Source organism: Tasmannia lanceolata, unplaced genomic scaffold (assembly GCF_043159265.1).
Source record: "Tasmannia lanceolata isolate RefF3 unplaced genomic scaffold, GAP_Taslan_0.1 ptg000006l, whole genome shotgun sequence".
NCBI classification, from domain to species: domain Eukaryota; kingdom Viridiplantae; phylum Streptophyta; class Magnoliopsida; order Canellales; family Winteraceae; genus Tasmannia; species Tasmannia lanceolata.
In genome coordinates this window covers 12908851-12926815 of record NW_027518683.1, presented here as the reverse complement: position 1 = coordinate 12926815, position 17965 = coordinate 12908851, and the positions used below count along the sequence as shown (strand labels likewise).

Here is a 17965-nt window from a genome sequence, read left to right as displayed (position 1 = left end):
GTTAGTATTGGTGTTATTTAATAATGGAGATGGTGTTTGGCCTACACGTTGTTGGTCCTTTGCTCAATCAACCAACTACTCCACAAAGCTTGAGTTGTTATAGTTGGTGCTATTTAATTATTTATACTTCAACTCTGTGGATTAAGTGACAAAATATGATGGGTCCGACACATACAGACAGGGAGAAATGAAAATGGGTCCACCACATTCAATGTGTAAACATCTCTTAATGTAAGGGTGCAACTTAAGTTGGGCTCAACTCAAAACAATTGGGTTCGACCCGATTTCATCTCGGGTTGGGTTAGCATTGATTGGATTTAGGTTTGGATCAGAATTAAAGCTTTGGGAAAACCGACCAGGTCCATCCCCTAATTTTATCGCAATTTTCAAAATCTTTGGGTAATGACTTTGTATTTTTTTCTGAATTTTCCGGGACCAGCCCGGCTCGATTTAGAAAAAAATGAGTTTGACAGGGTGGGTTGAGGTTGAGGTTTAAACAAGTTTGGAGGGATAGAATCATCGGATGAGAGCAGATTTTGAACAATGGCTTGTATTCACGGCAAAATATTGGAGGGATAGAATCATGGGATGAGAGCAGATTTTGACAATAAATAATATTACTGTAAAAAATAAGAATGTCTCAATGATTTTTAAAAATCTCGGGATTATGTCATTTACCAAAAACTCACAATATTTTAAAAAATTGGGGGATATTTGTGAGTATGTTTCACATGGGCCTAAGGACACCTACCATTCATTTACCATTGAAGGTTTTTGAGTAGCACAAGACACAATCATTGGTGATGCAGGAGAGCCACTATACATTTTGATATTGCCACAGGGTTGAGTTATACTGTAAATACCCTAATCATAAGTTGCACATGACCACTCGATCACACATCCCTACTGTGCTGCTTACAGAACTTGCAATGCAAGCAAGCGTCTATCATTAGTGTTTTTTTTTTTCTCAGGAAGAGGGGTGGAATGCAACCATAGTAACAAGAATACAAGAATACAAGATTTACCCCAGCTTACCCATCAAAAAAAAAATAATAATACAAGATTTGGATTTGGGAGTAAACATAAATTCACAACCACACATCTCCAAGTCCCAAAGTAGCAAGGAAACTACTAGTTTTTATATGGTTGTGCCCAAAAAATCATTTCCATAAGATGATCTTGGCCTTCCGATCTATAGAGGAACTGCATATTATAGAAAAATCTATAGATCAGAGGGTTGGGATCATCCTATGGAAATTATTTTGGGGTCACAACCTATTTACGTTGTGGCCCATCAAATGGACGGTTTCGATCGTCCTATGGTGTGGGTTGTCTTAGGCGATTTCACAATAGCAATATTTTGTAGTCCCACATTTTCAAGAGAGAAGTCCCATCTCATATGGGTCAAATGAACTAGACAAATTCAGTTATGTTGTTTTAAATTTCGACTGAAATCCGAAAATTTCGGATTTTGGTCGAGACCGACACCGAAATCACATATACCAGAAATGGTATTTTATTTCGTCCGAAATTTTGGAATTTCATTTTTTTCCGAAATTTCAAACAAAAACCTGTTTTTTTTTAAAATAATTATATATTTTACTGAAATTTTGACCAAAATTACTGAAATTTCAACCAAAATTACTAAAATTTCGATAATTTCGGCCAAAATCTTGTATGGAATAAAATAGTATTTTTCTTGTTTCGCCGGATTTCGGCCGAAATTTCAAAATTTTGGTGGGTCCGAAACCGAAATTTAAAATCATGGTTATGAGGTGGTCCTTCTCCCTTGAAAAAGAGGGACCGCAAAATGGCTTCATGAGTAATTTGCTAGAAGGACTTATAGGCCGTTTCTTTCGACATAGAAATGGATGCAAAATTTGTTTTATGTTGTAAAAATGAAGATAAAACAAATTTTACGTCCATTTTTACGTCGAAAGAAACAAAGCCACAAGGACTTGGGCACCCTTCCCTTAATGACTAGCTTTCTACCAGAGGGCCCAACAAATTATGCATCTAGCAAACTATATTCTATTATATCTTAGTTTTTGATTTTTATATTTCCATCTCAACGGAAAAAAAACAGAGAGAAATGCAATTAAAAAAGAAAAGAAAAGGAAGAAGCTCCCATGGTGCATTTCATGGATCGGCCTAATCTAGTCTCCTTTGGAGATGGAGGGAAGATGACTGGTGATCCACTCCAGGTCATGTCCCTGCTCTCTAGGGGTCCCACCTCTACATCCTCATCTGCCATGTATGTGTCCCATCAATTGCACTGATGAGAAGGGTGGCTAGATGTGACTTCCAAACTCTCGTAACCAACAAACTCGTCTTAAGAAAGAAAATAACAATCTTTGTTCCAAGAAATTAGTCAATAAGATTCAAAGCAATTATTTAACTAATATGTTCAATAATAGAGATACAGACATTGCCTCTACAAGCAAAATATTCAAAAAAAGACAATGGATTGGACCACTTGGTGGGTGAGGCCCACATCAGATTGTGCACAGCCCAAAAGTTTCCTTGACGAACCGATCTTAACCGTCCGCATTGTCATTAGAAAAATAAACGGCTAAAAGTGAATCGATCCAAGATCTGGTAATTCTCTAGGGAAAGATCTTTAGTTTTCAATGCAATTTGAGGGCATAAGTGGTGTAATTTAGGAAAATTCATAAAAATGACAGAATTAATGACATTAACATCGATTATTTAAAGCAATTTTTAGGGTAGAATATAATGACAGGATTCCCTTTCGAACCAGCCTACTTGGGTTGGGTTGACGTTGGGCTTTTGAGGTCTAACACAAGGGATTGTTCAAGCATTGATTGAGTCGCTTTGGTTTTGCCATGCCCGAGTTCTTGTCCCAGTAGGGGTGCCAATATCAAGCAAGCACGTATATTTTCATTTTTCAACACAACCTCTTTTGCAGACCAGAGATGGGTGTATATTTTTGTGGAAATTTGTATGTTATCAGAGAGCTCTGGCTATTAATTCTCTCTGTTCAATATTATAAAAAAACGCTATTCCAAGTCTCTTGTTTCAATAATCGCATTCCTCACTTAGTTTTTCACTCTTTTAATAGCTCTTGATTTAAGAGTTTACAAGAATTAACTTGTTATTTTTTTTGTTTTTCTTCTTTTTGGTGACCTAATATTTTTCTAGGATCTTCTGAGCAAAATTTGGCATTCCCAATATAACCCTAGAAGTAACAGATTTCTATGAGCCATGCTAGAAAGAAACATCTTGGCGCACCACCATGGCATTCCATTCTATTTGGAAACTCCAGTTAGTTCTGGAAAAAAAAATGTCTATTCCGCGAAGCCCATTGAGCCACCTTTCGCTGAATGTACAGTCCTATATCATTATATTGGTTGCGAAGGGGACGGTAGCCTAATCAACTCAACTCAATTCAACTAAGCCTTTGTCCCAAACTAGTTGGGGTCGGCTCTATAGGATTCATTTCATAGAAAAGTGGCAAAGTTTACGGTAGCTGCCAACCTGACGCTGTGAAAAACACTGACGGAGTTTGACGGTAGCCTGATCCTACAGCCAAATAAATAAATAACACCGATAGAAATCCAATTCCAATGGTAAATAGGAGTAAAAACATTAAGGCATGAGTATTTTGTTCATTTCTCAACAAAACACTGTTGCGTTGCCATGGGGACGGGGTAGCCCCGACTTCCATAGGTCCTTGGTTCGACCTCCTAATGAGAATTGAGGTCCTTGCGCGGGCGTCTCATCCCTACGCCTTTCCCTTTGTAGACGGCTAAGTGACTCTGTAACCTTAGCTTTTCCCCTTTGTAGAACAGCTAAGCCAGTTCTTTAGTTTCACTTACCTTCAACCAACTAAGCTATTTCATAACCAACATCTCATCCGAACTCATTCTGCTTTCATTTCTCCTTATTAGTCAGGCTGGAGCACTGAGTGACTTACGGTCGTCGAATCACTAAGAAAATCACATAACATAAGTGAGAAGTTAGGTACCACATTCCCCATCCACTATCTTTTTGCGTGCAAGGAGACCTGCTACTGTCCCAGTTCATCATCCCGAACAAAGTGTAATATTTATGTCTCAAATTCTATCCCCCCTATATATTATCTGTCGTTGAAATTTTATTTAAGGTTTTGATTCTAAACCCTGTATTGTATTATAATCTTCACATATATAGGAGGATTTTGGATTGCCTTCACCCATGGACATGACTATCTAACATGATGGCCTACGTAAATCTCGTATTCTCAAATATTTTGTTTTTGAACTGGCACAGCTTATATTAATTAGAAAAGATCGTATTCTCAAACATTGGGAACATAATCCAAGTCAAAAGAGATGTGAGTATAATATAATCATCACCATGCCCTGAAGTGTTGATCTTACCATTGTCATTCACCTAACGGTGAACGGGTCGCGAGCTGATCAAACAAAGGCATGTCTGGCCACTAGGAAATTTTTTTTGTGACAAATCGGTGGCTCCATAGTGGTGAGATAGGGGTAGAGTGGGTGAAGTGGCTAAAAATCAATCCGGAAACTAGCCTGGAAGTGGCTAAAAACCAGGAATCAGTCGATCCTATTTTGATCTGGAAACAAGAATCCGGAACCCAACGTCGAAGTTACTGAAAACCAGGAAACCGAATACTCAAAATAGGATCAACTGATTCCTGGTTTTTAGCCACTTCCACACTAGTTTCCAGATTGATTTTTAGCCACTTCACCCACCCTACCCCTATCTCACCACTTTGGAGTCCCCAATTTATCATGAAAAAAGTATGGATGCATTCCCTATTTACATATAAATCTTAAGTAAATAGAACCATTTGCTTGAATAACTTTGCATGTAAATACCCAATTTCCTATATTTCTCAAGTTCTTCATCAGAGAACTAAAAAGAGGCAAGAGGAAGAGAAAAACGACATGAAATCCCGAGCGATTCCAAAAAGCCCGAAAAGCGCTTCCCCAAACATGGAAGTACGCTTCCCACGTTTCGGAAATGCGCTTCCATACATTCCGGAAGCGTATCATTTCCAGCTTCAGAAACATGCTTCCCACCCCCTAGGTGTTTCCGGCAACAATGATCCAAACAGGGCCTTAGGGCTGTTTGGAGATGCGGAAATTGTTTGTGTGTGCGTGTGCGTGCATGCGTGTGTGTGTTCTGAAACTTCTTACTTAAAATCCAGGATAAAGGATTGTAAAATTTAGAATTTTATACCGCTTTCAAACTAAAACCTGGATTATAAAATCCAGGATAAAGGATTGTTTCTAAAACTTCTAACTTAAAATCCAGGATAAAGGATTGTAAAATCCAGAATTTTATACCGCTTTCAAACTAAAACCTGGATTATAAAATCCATGTATCCAAACAGCCCCATACGTACTAAGATTTTTCCCTGCCAACATGCATGCCCTCGCTGCACGAGTCTGACAAGGCAATTTTTTGAAGGATGGAGAATTCTTGGGCCTCATTATATAGATGTCTATATTTCTCAGAGGATTTGCTAAGGTCCATCACAAAAGGCTTTTCGCGGCTGGTCTGTTGCACGTGAGACCAGCCACCTCGTGAATGGAGACAAAAGCTGTTGTCTTCATTCACTAGATGGCTGGTCTGACTTGCAACAGACTAGCCGCGAAATGCCTTTTGGGATGGACGCTAGCAATTCCCATTTCTCAGATAATGAGGATGTTTTAAATCAGAAGACTACAAAAAAATGTAGTATGCTAAGCAAGCAAGCAAACAACACTAACACTATCCTCCAGTGAAATAAATTCATGAATATAGAGTTCAGAGATGACTCACTATCACTGGCATCATAATATAAAAGGACATCAATCAAAGCAAGAATGAAACCAAAAGAGAAGTGCTATGAGCATGAAGGAAATGACAACAAAAAGAAAAAAGGATTTAACACTTTATTTTATTTCCTCGGTGTCCCTTTTAACTGCTTTCAGTTGTGCAGTTCTGAATCTCAAATGACTTGTACGGATCAGAAAAATAAATAAACAAAAAATACAATAGGGAGAAAATTGTCGGCCTACAGAAAATTTACGCCAAACCAAACAATGGAGTAATAAAATGCAGGCACAGACCTAAGACAGGCCAAAAATTATTTTCTATGGATTGAGGATGTACCTTAAAGAGAAGAAAAAAAGGACATGTAAGCTTTCAGACTCTCAAAATTGTTTGGGAAGAACAACAATGGGCGAGAGCACCATTTATGGTGCCATGAGTCCTCCAATCGTGTAGAAAAGAGACTGCGCCCAGTCAGCTTTGAATAACAATGTCTGTAGCGTCTGCATCACATTGTAATCTGGATCAAGCTTGCGTTGCCAGCCCTGCAAAAAAGACACGAGGGAGTCAGAAACTTTGAATATAAGATTCTAGATGTCATTTTTTTTTGGACAAATGCTCTACAACAAGAAAAAAAAACATATCATCTACCAGTACTATAAGCCATAGACATAAGTTAGATGTAGACCTAGAATCAAGCAATTAGCACAGACCTTCACCTGTTCTCCTAGTATGCATGTGTCCCCAAGTAAACTAATTTCACATGCGTGTTTTAACAAATGGTGCAATAACAAATAATTGAAGCTTTTGCAGAACAGTTTGTAAAATGTCCAATCAAGCAATTGGTAAAGCTTGGCCACACAAGTGTCACGAATATGTGTTTAAACCGTTGTTTATAATCAGACAAACTAATTATCAGAATCTAATGGTTGTCGTGTCGTGAATGGAATCTTCCCTCACATATTACTTGGTTTTAATCTAACAGCTCTCTTGTGACCAAATCATCCATGGCCATAGATAAGCATGCCATAAAGTAGCAACTGTCAGACCCAGTGCAGTTTGAATACACGTCCTTCAAATTGATGAGAAGACTTACGGAGGCATAACTTCCACAGGGTGTCTGTTTTAAGCAATCTATATAATAACAAATATTGCCATAGGCTTTGCTAGATTCCATAGTTTTGGCCCTCAAAAAAGTAGCCCAAAGTCCAGTGATGAAAATGATAGACTTTATTAATTTTTTAAGAGTTAGTTTTAATAGGTTCACAAAAAAACCTAATAAAAAAAGTTTTAATAGGTTCACAGCCATTCAAAAAAAAAAAAAAAAGTTTTAATAGGTTCACAAAAGGTTTGTTCAGTAAATTATGGTAGGATCGTATTAAAATTGAAGGTTGAGATTAAGGATCTAGGGTTGTTTAGAATCTTACGTATGGTAATTTGGAGGAGATTTTATAAGGCAGTGAAGGATAGTGGAGGGAAGAAAGGTCATCTATGAAGGCTACTCAGAAGGTAACAGAAATAGGTATGTATATACAGCTAATAAGTTGCATGTAGCACACGCATACCATTACCAAACTAGGAATACCATCAGATGCTCTATGACATGCAAGTAGTTTACAGACAACAAACAATATAGGTTGAATCACATCCCCCACTCACTCAAACCCAAAAATCTTGATCACCTAATTGACTACGCCCAACCTTGAACAAACAACGGATATTTGAAAAACAAGATTTTCAAGCAATCTTGCTCCATGCAATTTTGAAATAAAAAATTAATCAAAAGAAAACGAAAGATAAATTTCATCTTCAAAAAGTCTTTGTAGAACTAATGAGCCTCGTGTCCATTAAGGAAAGTCAACTTCTAAAAGGCTCTCAAAGAAACCTTACCGGACTAGGTGACTTAAAAGAACCAAACAAGACTGACCCAAATTAGGAAAGCCAATATACTTAGAATTAAAAATTCATTTTTTGAATGGTGGAAATTTTATTAAAGAAACGGGGCAAGAAGCAAAAGAGAAGACATGAACAGGAATGTGATCAAGAAACAAAATTGTCTCATTGTCAAGTGATCAGTATGGTCAATCACCATTGTGTTGGATCTCAATATCGTGGCCCTCCAAAGTGTCTAGAATCACTCCTAGAGCATCAACAAATCTCCAAGAATAGCTAAGACCGGCTCTCCCCCATCTGACTACATTGAGAATCTTCCTCAACATTAAGATGATAATCTCCCTCAACAATAATATGATCTAGCTAAGATTGATCAGCAAACTAAATCCCATTAAGAAGAGTTTGAACCTCTGCCTCAGTAGAGTCCTACCGATCGGCCCAAAAAATCTCATAGCGCCTCTTGTTTTGCATGGATTCTTTGCACCCCTATGCTGAATCCGGGTCGACACGTCTCCACATGCGAATCAGACATGGATTCGTATAGGTCTGTGGTGCCTGTTCCCGGACGCCAAGGACAGTCCTGGATTCTTGTCGCAGCCGCATCCCACAAGAATCCTGTTTTTTTTTTCGGGTGAATCCGACTCATCGTTGTCTCGTTTAAAATGTGAATCCTACATATTTTCCTTTCAAACATGTTTTCTTATTCACTTTTTTTTTAATATGAAAGCACAACTCGTACTCTTTTAATAAAAAACCTAGCGCCTCGACCCTCGAACAACGACGCCCTTCCTCCTTCGACTTTTAATAAAAACTCGTCTCGACCCTCCACCCTCAAATTTTTCATGAAATATATATATATATATATATATATATATATATATATATATATATATAGAGAGAGAGAGAGAGAGAGAGAGAGAGAGAGAGAGAGAGAGAGAGAGAGGAAAGTGTTTCTAAGCACGTGCTTAGATAAGCTTATCTAAGCACATGCACAAAGACACATGTGGCCCACATTTTCTGGGGGATCCAAAGCATTCATTTGGAAGGCCCTTCCATGGATAGGGTGTGTACCAAAAATCAGCCCTATGAGATCATCCTAGCCCTGCCATTTGTGGAGGGGAAAATGGGCAAAAACATGGACACACAGTGTCTGTCCATTTTCCACTTCAACTTTGATTGGGTTAGGATGATCCTATAGGGCTGATTTTTTGTACACACCCTATCCATGGAAGGGCCTTCCAAATGAATGCTTTGGATCCCCCAAAAAATGTGGGCCACATGTGTTTTTGAGCACGTGCTTAGATAAGTTTATCTAAGCACGTGCTTAGAAACACTTTTCTCATATATATATATGAGAAAACGGTTTCTACACACAAGTGTAGAAAAGTTATCTACACACTAGCTTAAAATACGGTGGAAGGCATATTGTTTGGGTGATCCAAACCATTCATTTGATTGGCCCTCACATAGATAGGGTGTCCACAAAAAATCAGCTCCATAGGATCATCCCAACCCTACGATTTGTGGAGGTAAAATGGACGTGTATAAACCGTCACAAATCTGTCCATTTTTTGCCTCCACGGTTCGAAGGGTTAGGATGATCCTATGGAGCTGATTTTTTGGGCACACCCTATCTATGTTAGGGCCCATCAAATGAATGCTTTGGATCACCCAAACAATGTGGGTCCCCAATGTATTTTGAGCTAGTGTAATCCTACTTTTTGGGGTTTGCCAAATCCGACACCTCAAATCCGTGTCGGATCCCAACATGCGAATCCGAATCCATGCAAGACAGAGCGCCTCTCTATCAGCATTCCTCAAAAGCCCTCCAATGCCAGTCAGGCCTGAGTTTCCAATACTCAAGCTATGGAAGTTTAGCTTCAACTTCCCAGGAGGAGGTAGAACCCATTTGAGGTATTTATTCATGTCTCCACTACCATACATGTAGAAACATTATTCCCGGTATTACAAGTCCAACATAGAAAATAAAAACTAGATTAGTTCAAATTTAAACTCCTATGCAAGAATGAACTAATATTTTCATGGCTCATGAATAAAACAGAGCTTGATAAAACAAAATGAACATTTCATGATCGTCAGAAGGTGCAATAAAAACGTGGAGAAAACTAATGACTAATCAGATTTAGAGTAAAAAACAGCACATTCATAAATAACAGACACGTGATAAAAAAAAACCGACAGAATGATGTGGAATTTCAACCTACAAGGGAAAAAAAAGGAATGCCACATGCAAGAGAAAAATCCAAATAAGTGCGCGCGCAAACACGCACACATGTATTACACAGGTGGCGGCATACACATTCATTAAGATGTAAATCCAAATGAACTAAGAGATTACCTCAAGAACCAAAGTGGTTACCATCACAGTGCAAACATTGCCATCAATATTGACTTTATGGCAACGGACTTTCTCAAGCAATTGCTGCATGCACTCAGCAGGATGGACAATGTCACCTTCTGCGGTACCCCAAAAATCAAATGATCTTTCGACTTCCTATTGTCAGTAGAAGAAAAGGTCAGACAACAGAAATCTGAATATAAAAAAAGTGGGAAGAGCAATCTGAAACTATGATTACTAGAAAGGAAAGTAGCAACAATGCATAAAAATGAACAAAAGAACAGAGCAGGCAATTACAAGGTGACATTCAGCATGAAAAACACTACGGAAAGCCAAATTATACAAATTGAAATTCCATTCCCAGCATTTCTAAAGTTGGTTCAAATAAAACAATAGGCCAATCCTGAAACATTGATTTCGAAATGGATAATCCTTTTTCTAATTACTCCACGTGATGTCAAGTAACCAATATTAAGTGATGGTTTTGTATTGCTGGAATAAAAAAATTAAACAAACGATGTATTGAAAATCAGCCGACTTCTACTGAAAAGTCATAACCAGATGGACCTTTGATTTCACTGCTATTACCAGAAATAGCTGGAGAAGTCGGAATATGATTCCCTGGAATCATCTACCCAAAACATACATTAGCATCATTATAGCAATGAAATGGTGCCAGGTTAGAAGATCATAAAAATTTATGCATGAGATCAAAGATATTTAGATACATGAAACACGGATAGTTTATCAGAGTCAGGTGCAGACATTCAGTTTAAATCCAGAAAAAAGATATGTACAACTATCTCATAAAATTATAATTATTATAAAAAGTATACCATAAAAACTATCAAACAAATAGTTCATAAACAGAACAGATAAACATTTTTTTCCTTTGTAATACACCTAGAAGTGTTAACTGTAAAATTCTGGAAAAACAAGATCCTCGGAATTTTCATCTCAAAACTACCACTTTATTTTCTAGGACAATATATGTTTGGTATAATACATACATACACAACAGAAGTGCATGCCACATAATGAGGAATTTTGCTGAGAGAAACAAAGCTACTATAAGATACAATTCAAAATTGAGTTTCTCTAAATTTAATAAAACATGTAAGAACAATGGGCGGGAGTGTTACGAATGGGGAAAGGGAATGTCACATATAGGACTACATCCAAAGCCATTTTTGTGCTAACCAAACTGCTTGAGGAATTAGTCATTTCACATGGCTTCTTTAAAGAGAAACTGTCTCATGCTTCCATAGAAAACTACTGCATACAATGACCAAAATTTTTAGCAAAGAATTAAGAAAAATATTAGATTGATCACCTACATTTATATATAGTCAACTTGAGGAAATGTTGGGATAACAAAATTGATGTGAATCCGGGGTTCACAGATTACTTTTCTGAAAAGAGAAACAGCAGAAAGAAAGAAAGAAAGAAAGAAAGGGAACAATAAAATCAAGATTCAGAAAGAAACCAAGATAAAAAAAAGGCAAATGATAAAGGTAGAATGGGGTGGGTCATAAACCCAACCATGTGGCGTGAGAGAGAGTAGAAGGGAAGGTGATAGAAAGTGAGGGGAGAAAAGAGAGAATGCGAGATCGAATACATAAAGAGAAGAATGAAATGGGAGTCGGGGATAGAAAACTAACTTGGAGTCACACCAGGTTTTTTCTAGGCAACACACCTTAAGAGATGAAGCATCGTACATTACAACCAATCAATCAATATAACATAGCATCAGTTGTTATTCATATTCAATTGTTTTTAGGGCCAATAGGCCTTTCATGTTTAGAGGCTACGCAAGCCATACGAAAATTGAAAAAAAAGACTCATAATCCTTGTTGCAAGACAACATCTAGTCTAATTAAGATTCCCATTATACTTGAACTACTACTCCTCATTGAAATAAAATTATTACATGAACTCTCCCTACTACAAGTAAACTAGGATCCTTCAAACCCACTAGGACTCCTAACTAATCATAGAAATTAACCCCACTTCACGTCCTAAAATTACAAGGACTCCTTTATATTGCAATGTGTGCCATTGGGGTCACTTAACAACTAATGTGATTAATTACAAATGACTTATATGTCAATATCACTTAGGGCCCGTTTGGATACCTAATATTTTGTATTTGGATTTGGAATTGAGTTTTGAATACAAAATGAATAGATCCGCCAGCTCATGTTGAGGGAGATAGAGAGGGAAGGGGGTACTTCCTACTGGAGGGGAGAGGTTGAGGAGCAAAGAGGGTGATGGAAACTGCCAGATCTGTGGCTTTCCAATTACTTATTTCCACAGCATATTTGGAAATCTGTTTTTTTTTTTTTTTCACTGTCAGTCGCTGATTTGGCAATCAAAGGATTTGATCCGGATCCAAATCACAACACAAAAAGGGCTGCAAATGTGAGAAATCCAAATCAAAATCTTCTCGGCATCCAAACGGGCCTTAAGGTTTTCGTAACAAACATATGGGCCCCATTTTAAACACCTGCAACTTGAAGAACCCATGTGATATTGGTGGGGAAAAAATGTGGTACCCCTCCTATAACTTAAGGGACTTAAAAGACACCCAAAGAACACTTAAAAATTAGAATATAGACCATAGGATGGCCCCATAAAAAATTAACCAAAGGAAACTAAGAATTTAACTATTAAAACGATACATACGAGAAACCAAAGAAATGCACTTGTATCACACGATAATGAACCGATGCAAACACTCTATTAAAAAAAATACAGTACAATCTATTGGGAAATAGCCGCAATACATTTTTTTTTCTTGTACTATTATCTTTTTTGTATCACGACATCCAACTGAAATGATATATCCAAAAATAAAACCATTGTACATTATATCTAATGAATAGATTCAACACTGAATCCACAAATACAGTATCTTTGTTGGACAACGCACACATTAGGTGCCAGTTGATACTTAAATCTTTGGTGCAAATAAACACACAACCCATAGATTCAATAAACTTTCTGGAAGATTGACTAAAAATCTAGGTGAAGAAAAAGCCAACAAAGAGCACAAATTCATCAACTGCCAGCAAAGACATTACCTCAATGAAGGCCTTTGGATCTGGGCAGTTTTGTTGTTTTGATAACCGCAGAGTGCACTCCGCAGCAGTGCGGCCATCTCTAAGTGCAACAGCCTTAAAGAAGTCCACCAAATTGACACGATCAGTCTTAGAAAGCTCAGCAGTCATACCAACGTCAAGGAAAATGACATGAGGCCTGGATTTAAATAGCCATTTGCGTGCAGGCTTTGTCTGAGATACTCGAACAAGGATATTTCCCGGATGCATATCTGCATGGACAAAATTGTCCACCTGAAAAAAAATGCCATCTAAGAAGATACTTATGCAAACCATTCAAAAAAAAGATACTCATGCATGTACGATAGTTTGAACCAATTCCTTTAATTTCTTTTATACAAACAACTAAAGCCAGTTCAAAGGTGGTAAAAGCTGTTAACATTTTATTGCAATATAGAATATAAAAGAAAGGGTCCAACACCATAGCTTTGCAATCATAAATTGTGGGTCGGTGCCCATCGTACAAAACCCTAGAAGAAAAGAAAAAATCGAAAGAAGAATATTAAAAAGTTGAATTGAAAAAAATGCAGAGAATATATCGGAATGCAGAACTACACTACAGAAAAGCTGGAGGAATAAATTAATCAAAGATTCAAATTTATGATAAATCCAGTTCATTCTATGTCTAAGATACACACCAGCAATCAGAGTACATAGTTCAATACAAAGTTCATCAAGTGCAAAATGTTTTTCAATAAAACCTCTCAGAGCAGACATTTGTAGGTTTTGCCCAAATCATGAATCAGAGGTATAGCTTCATGAAAGACTACGAACTCAAGTTGCAAATGACAAGAAGCATGTACACTTCTCAAGCATGATAGAAAGACATATATCTCTTGTTGAATTTATTTATCGGTATGATGTTGTGGCAGTCAGCCATCATAAATGGTTTATAATCAACCACAGGTTTAGCCACAATCAGTGTTCTGACTTATGACCGGAGAGAACAATAAATAATAAATCAGAAGGGAGTCAAGGGACAAATGTAATGATTGGCACGATACAAAATTTACTCAATAAAAATATGATGAAAACTCTAACTCATACTTAAAATTCAGTCAAAGGAAAATTTTACAGAATAATTTTGCTTAACTAAATAGTTTTAAGGAAAGCAGTTATACAATACTCATACATAACAAAACCAACAGAAAGCAAGAGGAAGACCCAAGAAAAACTGAGCTACTCAAAAAATACAGGAAAGCAATGAATTTGGAGGGCATTTGCTGCAAATCAAAAGAGCCCATAACACTTCAAACTCCATCTCCCGCCTCTCTCAAGACATAAGCTCAATAGATGGAGAGATTGGAATAGATCCTTACTAGTGACATCATGCTGAAATCACAGAGGGCCTGCCAATGGACTGACCGCAACAAAGGTTGGGGATCTAACCATTTTGATTGAGCAGAGATTGCAGATAATACTACAGTGGATCCAGATAAATTGGTCCTACAAATTTTTTTTGAAGGTGGTTTCCTTCCATGCCAGGGGCGGAGCTACATGTAGCATAAGGGGGGCATCTGCCCCTCTTGAATTGGGCCAAACTTCATAATAGGCCCAACTCAATTGGGCCCAGCCTTATGTATATCCTGTCCCCCTTATGTATAACGCCCCGTTATGTATGACCTGCCCCCCTTATGTATAAATCATGGCTCTGCCACTGTTCCATGCTATACTCAGATGAGAACAATGGTTTCTAAGCATGCGATTAGTTGCATGTTCATGCATATTCACATGCACAAGCATTAGCAAGCAAAGATTTGTAGGTGAAAAGTTGCTTTTATGATCATTCACATTATCACCATCGAAATGGGTAACCCCTAATTAGTAACATCAAATAAAGTGATCCACATTATATGAATGTATAAATAAATATAACTTCACTGGTGACCTTCGGCGCAGTACTTATTTCACAATTATCTATAAATATATGCTAATAAAAACCATGTAAATTGTTAGATAAAAAACAAACTTCATAACAAATTAAAATATAGTAGAAAGCATACCAGAAGCATCTTCAGGAGTGCATGAGTTCCGATATGAGCAAGAGCACTTTTGATTCGAGCATTGCCTTCAAGCTCATCAACATAGTGTGAAACATTTTCTCCTTGTTCATAAGTCTCCACCAAAACAGCAGGGTGCACAAGCGGATATAAAGGCTTTGGGAAGGATACATCCTTCGAACTACGGAAATTATAAATAAAACGACTCAAATGGGCAGCTTCCCTCGCAAGATCAACCTGAGCCATCATAAAAACAGCAAACTGTTGCACACTTTCATCTAGTCTCAACCAATTCAATGTTGGTATGAACCTTGAAATTTTGGCAACCAAATTAATAATTGTGAAATCCCTTCTAATTGTTTCACCAACACCAGGATGCCTAACTTTCACTGCAACTACAATGGGCTTGACTCTTTGACCTGGGTATTGAAATCTCAAAGAAGCTCGATGTACTTGCGCAACACTTCCAGATGCTACCGGTTCCTCTTCAAAATCCTCAAAAATTTCTGAAAGCTTGCGACCAAAGGCTCTCTCGATAGTTTTCTTAGTGGTGGCAAAGCTATGTGCCGGTGCTTTGGTGTGAAGCTTGGTCAGCTCAGTGCATAGATCTCTAGGGAAGAGATCTGGTCGTGTAGCTGCCCACTGACCCCATTTTATGAATGCGGGACCCGCTTGTTCTAGAGTAATATGGACCAGGTGAAGCCATGTTTTCCTGAAATTATCACCAAAAGAATCCACAAATGGAGCCATTGCTACTGTAGGTGAGAATAAAATAGCCAAATAGACCACTCTTAGAAACATACATAGGCCCTCCAGAACTGAATAAATGAAGGAAGTGAAATAAATCTGCCCATCTTGCGCTCGAGTATACAGAGCATTACTTGCCGGGAAGTGCTCTGCATCTGCCCAAGCCCTTTGAGTCCATGCTGCCTCTCCAACAATGAAGGCAAAAACACTAGGAATTAGGTGTGACCGAGTACAGGCAAAGCTCACGGCACATGCAATCCTACTTATTGGTGGAAAAACTGGCCCTCTGTAGGAACATAATTGAGAAAGCCTTTTCCAAGCAACATGTGCATGATATGCCATAGAATTACTTGATGAAAGGACAGAGATGTTCCTGGTACACCTCGGCGTGCATAGATTTACCGCAGCTTTGAATACTGTAAAAGAAAGACAACCCTTACTAGAAAATTTATATTGTGAATATAGTCTACGTTGGGAGGAAGGCAGTCCAAGTGCATCAAGTGTCCCATGATTCCTAACAGCCGAAATGCTAGATGTCTTGCTCGCTGAAAAAGCGTTCCCAATTCGCATAATGTTTCGAAATGCCATAAAGCTGCATACCAAGGAAATGTCATTAGTTTCTCTGAAAATAACTAATTATTAATTTTTATCCATAAGATCACTAATTATTTTGCACTACGCATGCAGGGTACATAAAACATGACTCCATAAAAGAAATCCAGCTATATTGATATTTAAATTTCGGAAATGAGGAACCAATTCAATAGCATCAGTTACTGATTTGAGTGTGCTGTAACTGTAGATACAATTGTCCAATACATATGATTAGTGAAGGGTAAAGATAAATGGATGCAGATAGATACCAACATGGAGAGATCAACAAACAAAAGGAAAATTCGAGAATTTAAATTACAATACTCCCGACAATTCAATCCACGAATTGTGCATTGAATTGAGGTTCATATTTTTATTTTTTTCACAATAAACAGAGAGTGAAGAAAGAAAGCATATCGCATAGAAAGAAAAAAAAAAAAAACAAGAACATGTTTCGATCTTACAAAAAGAATTCTATAAAAAAAAATAAAAATTAATCTATAGCTCTATCTTCTTTACTAAATAGATCAAAATTACTGCAGAAAATTACAATTTCTACCAGTTGAAGATGAAAAAAGCAATAGAATTTCAACGAAACCTAGAATTCTACAAAAAACCTAATCTACAGCTCTATCTGCCTGACTAAATAGATCAAAATTACAGCAGAAAATCAAAATTTCCACCAATTCAAGACGAAAAGCAATAGAAACACATCGACCTAATCCGCATCTCAAGATACAAGCAGAAAACAATTGAATCAGACCGAGCAAGATGCGAGAATTGCAATATCGAAACCACAGGCCATAAATAAGATCAGAATAAAGCTAACGAAGAGAAAATAGAGAAAATCGGGGAAATATAAGGAGCTGAATCTGACCTTAACATGGGGATTGATTTTCCAGCAACGGAATCCGGCCAAAATATGCTGATTGCGATCTCTTATTGCCAGCATCGTCTCCCATTGGCCGTCAAGAAAGTCATCTTTCTGCAAACGATCTCCTTTCACCCTTTCTCCATCTTTTCGAGCCCCCCTAAAACCCTCAAAATCCTGAAAATGGTCGCGTATCTCGGAGAGGGACGACCGTATGTTAGGGAATTCGGTGTATGTGTATTTTCCCGATATCTTGGGCAAGTGATTGATTGGGCCTTGGGACTTGGGACTTGGGGGTGGCCGGGTGGTGTTTTAAAACCAAACCGGGCCAGCGGTCCGGGAGGAGTGAACCTGGGACCACCATAAGGTGGTCCGGTCCAGTCCGGTCGAAACTCCGTAGGATATATACGAAACTGCACCGACCGGTCTAATGAGCCCAATACACGCGTGCCTAGCTGAAAATGGAAAGGTAAAGACGCCTAGTTTGAATAACTGTGTTAATGGACAGGATTTTGACACAGTAACTGGATCCAATGATCCATATCCTAAGGTCCAGAATTATTTCAGAACTTAACCCAAAATAGATTTTTGAAAC

The 17965-nt window shown here is 37.9% G+C and overlaps 1 protein-coding gene across 1 annotated transcript; it reads right to left on the bottom strand.

Moving 5' to 3' along the window:
- Positions 1–5890: 5890 nt before the first annotated feature.
- LOC143879762 (uncharacterized) lies at positions 5891–17659 on the bottom strand. Its single transcript, XM_077382305.1, has 5 exons — positions 17377–17659; positions 15162–16497; positions 13123–13392; positions 10040–10195; positions 5891–6332 (listed from the first exon to the last, which is right to left on the bottom strand). The coding sequence occupies exons 1-5, from the start codon at positions 17382–17384 to the stop codon at positions 6213–6215; spliced, it is 1890 nt and encodes a 629-aa protein (XP_077238420.1). The 5' UTR covers positions 17385–17659; the 3' UTR covers positions 5891–6212.
- Positions 17660–17965: the final 306 nt, after the last annotated feature.

Excerpts from the sequence above, each read along its gene's own strand:
- LOC143879762 (XM_077382305.1), bottom strand. Across the intron at positions 13,393-15,161 it reads CACTCCTGAAGATGCTTCTG|GTGGACAATTTTGTCCATGC; the intron begins GTATGCTTTCTA and ends ATTTTTTTTCAG. Across the intron at positions 10,196-13,122 it reads ATCCAAAGGCCTTCATTGAG|GAAGTCGAAAGATCATTTGA; the intron begins GTAATGTCTTTG and ends TACTGACAATAG.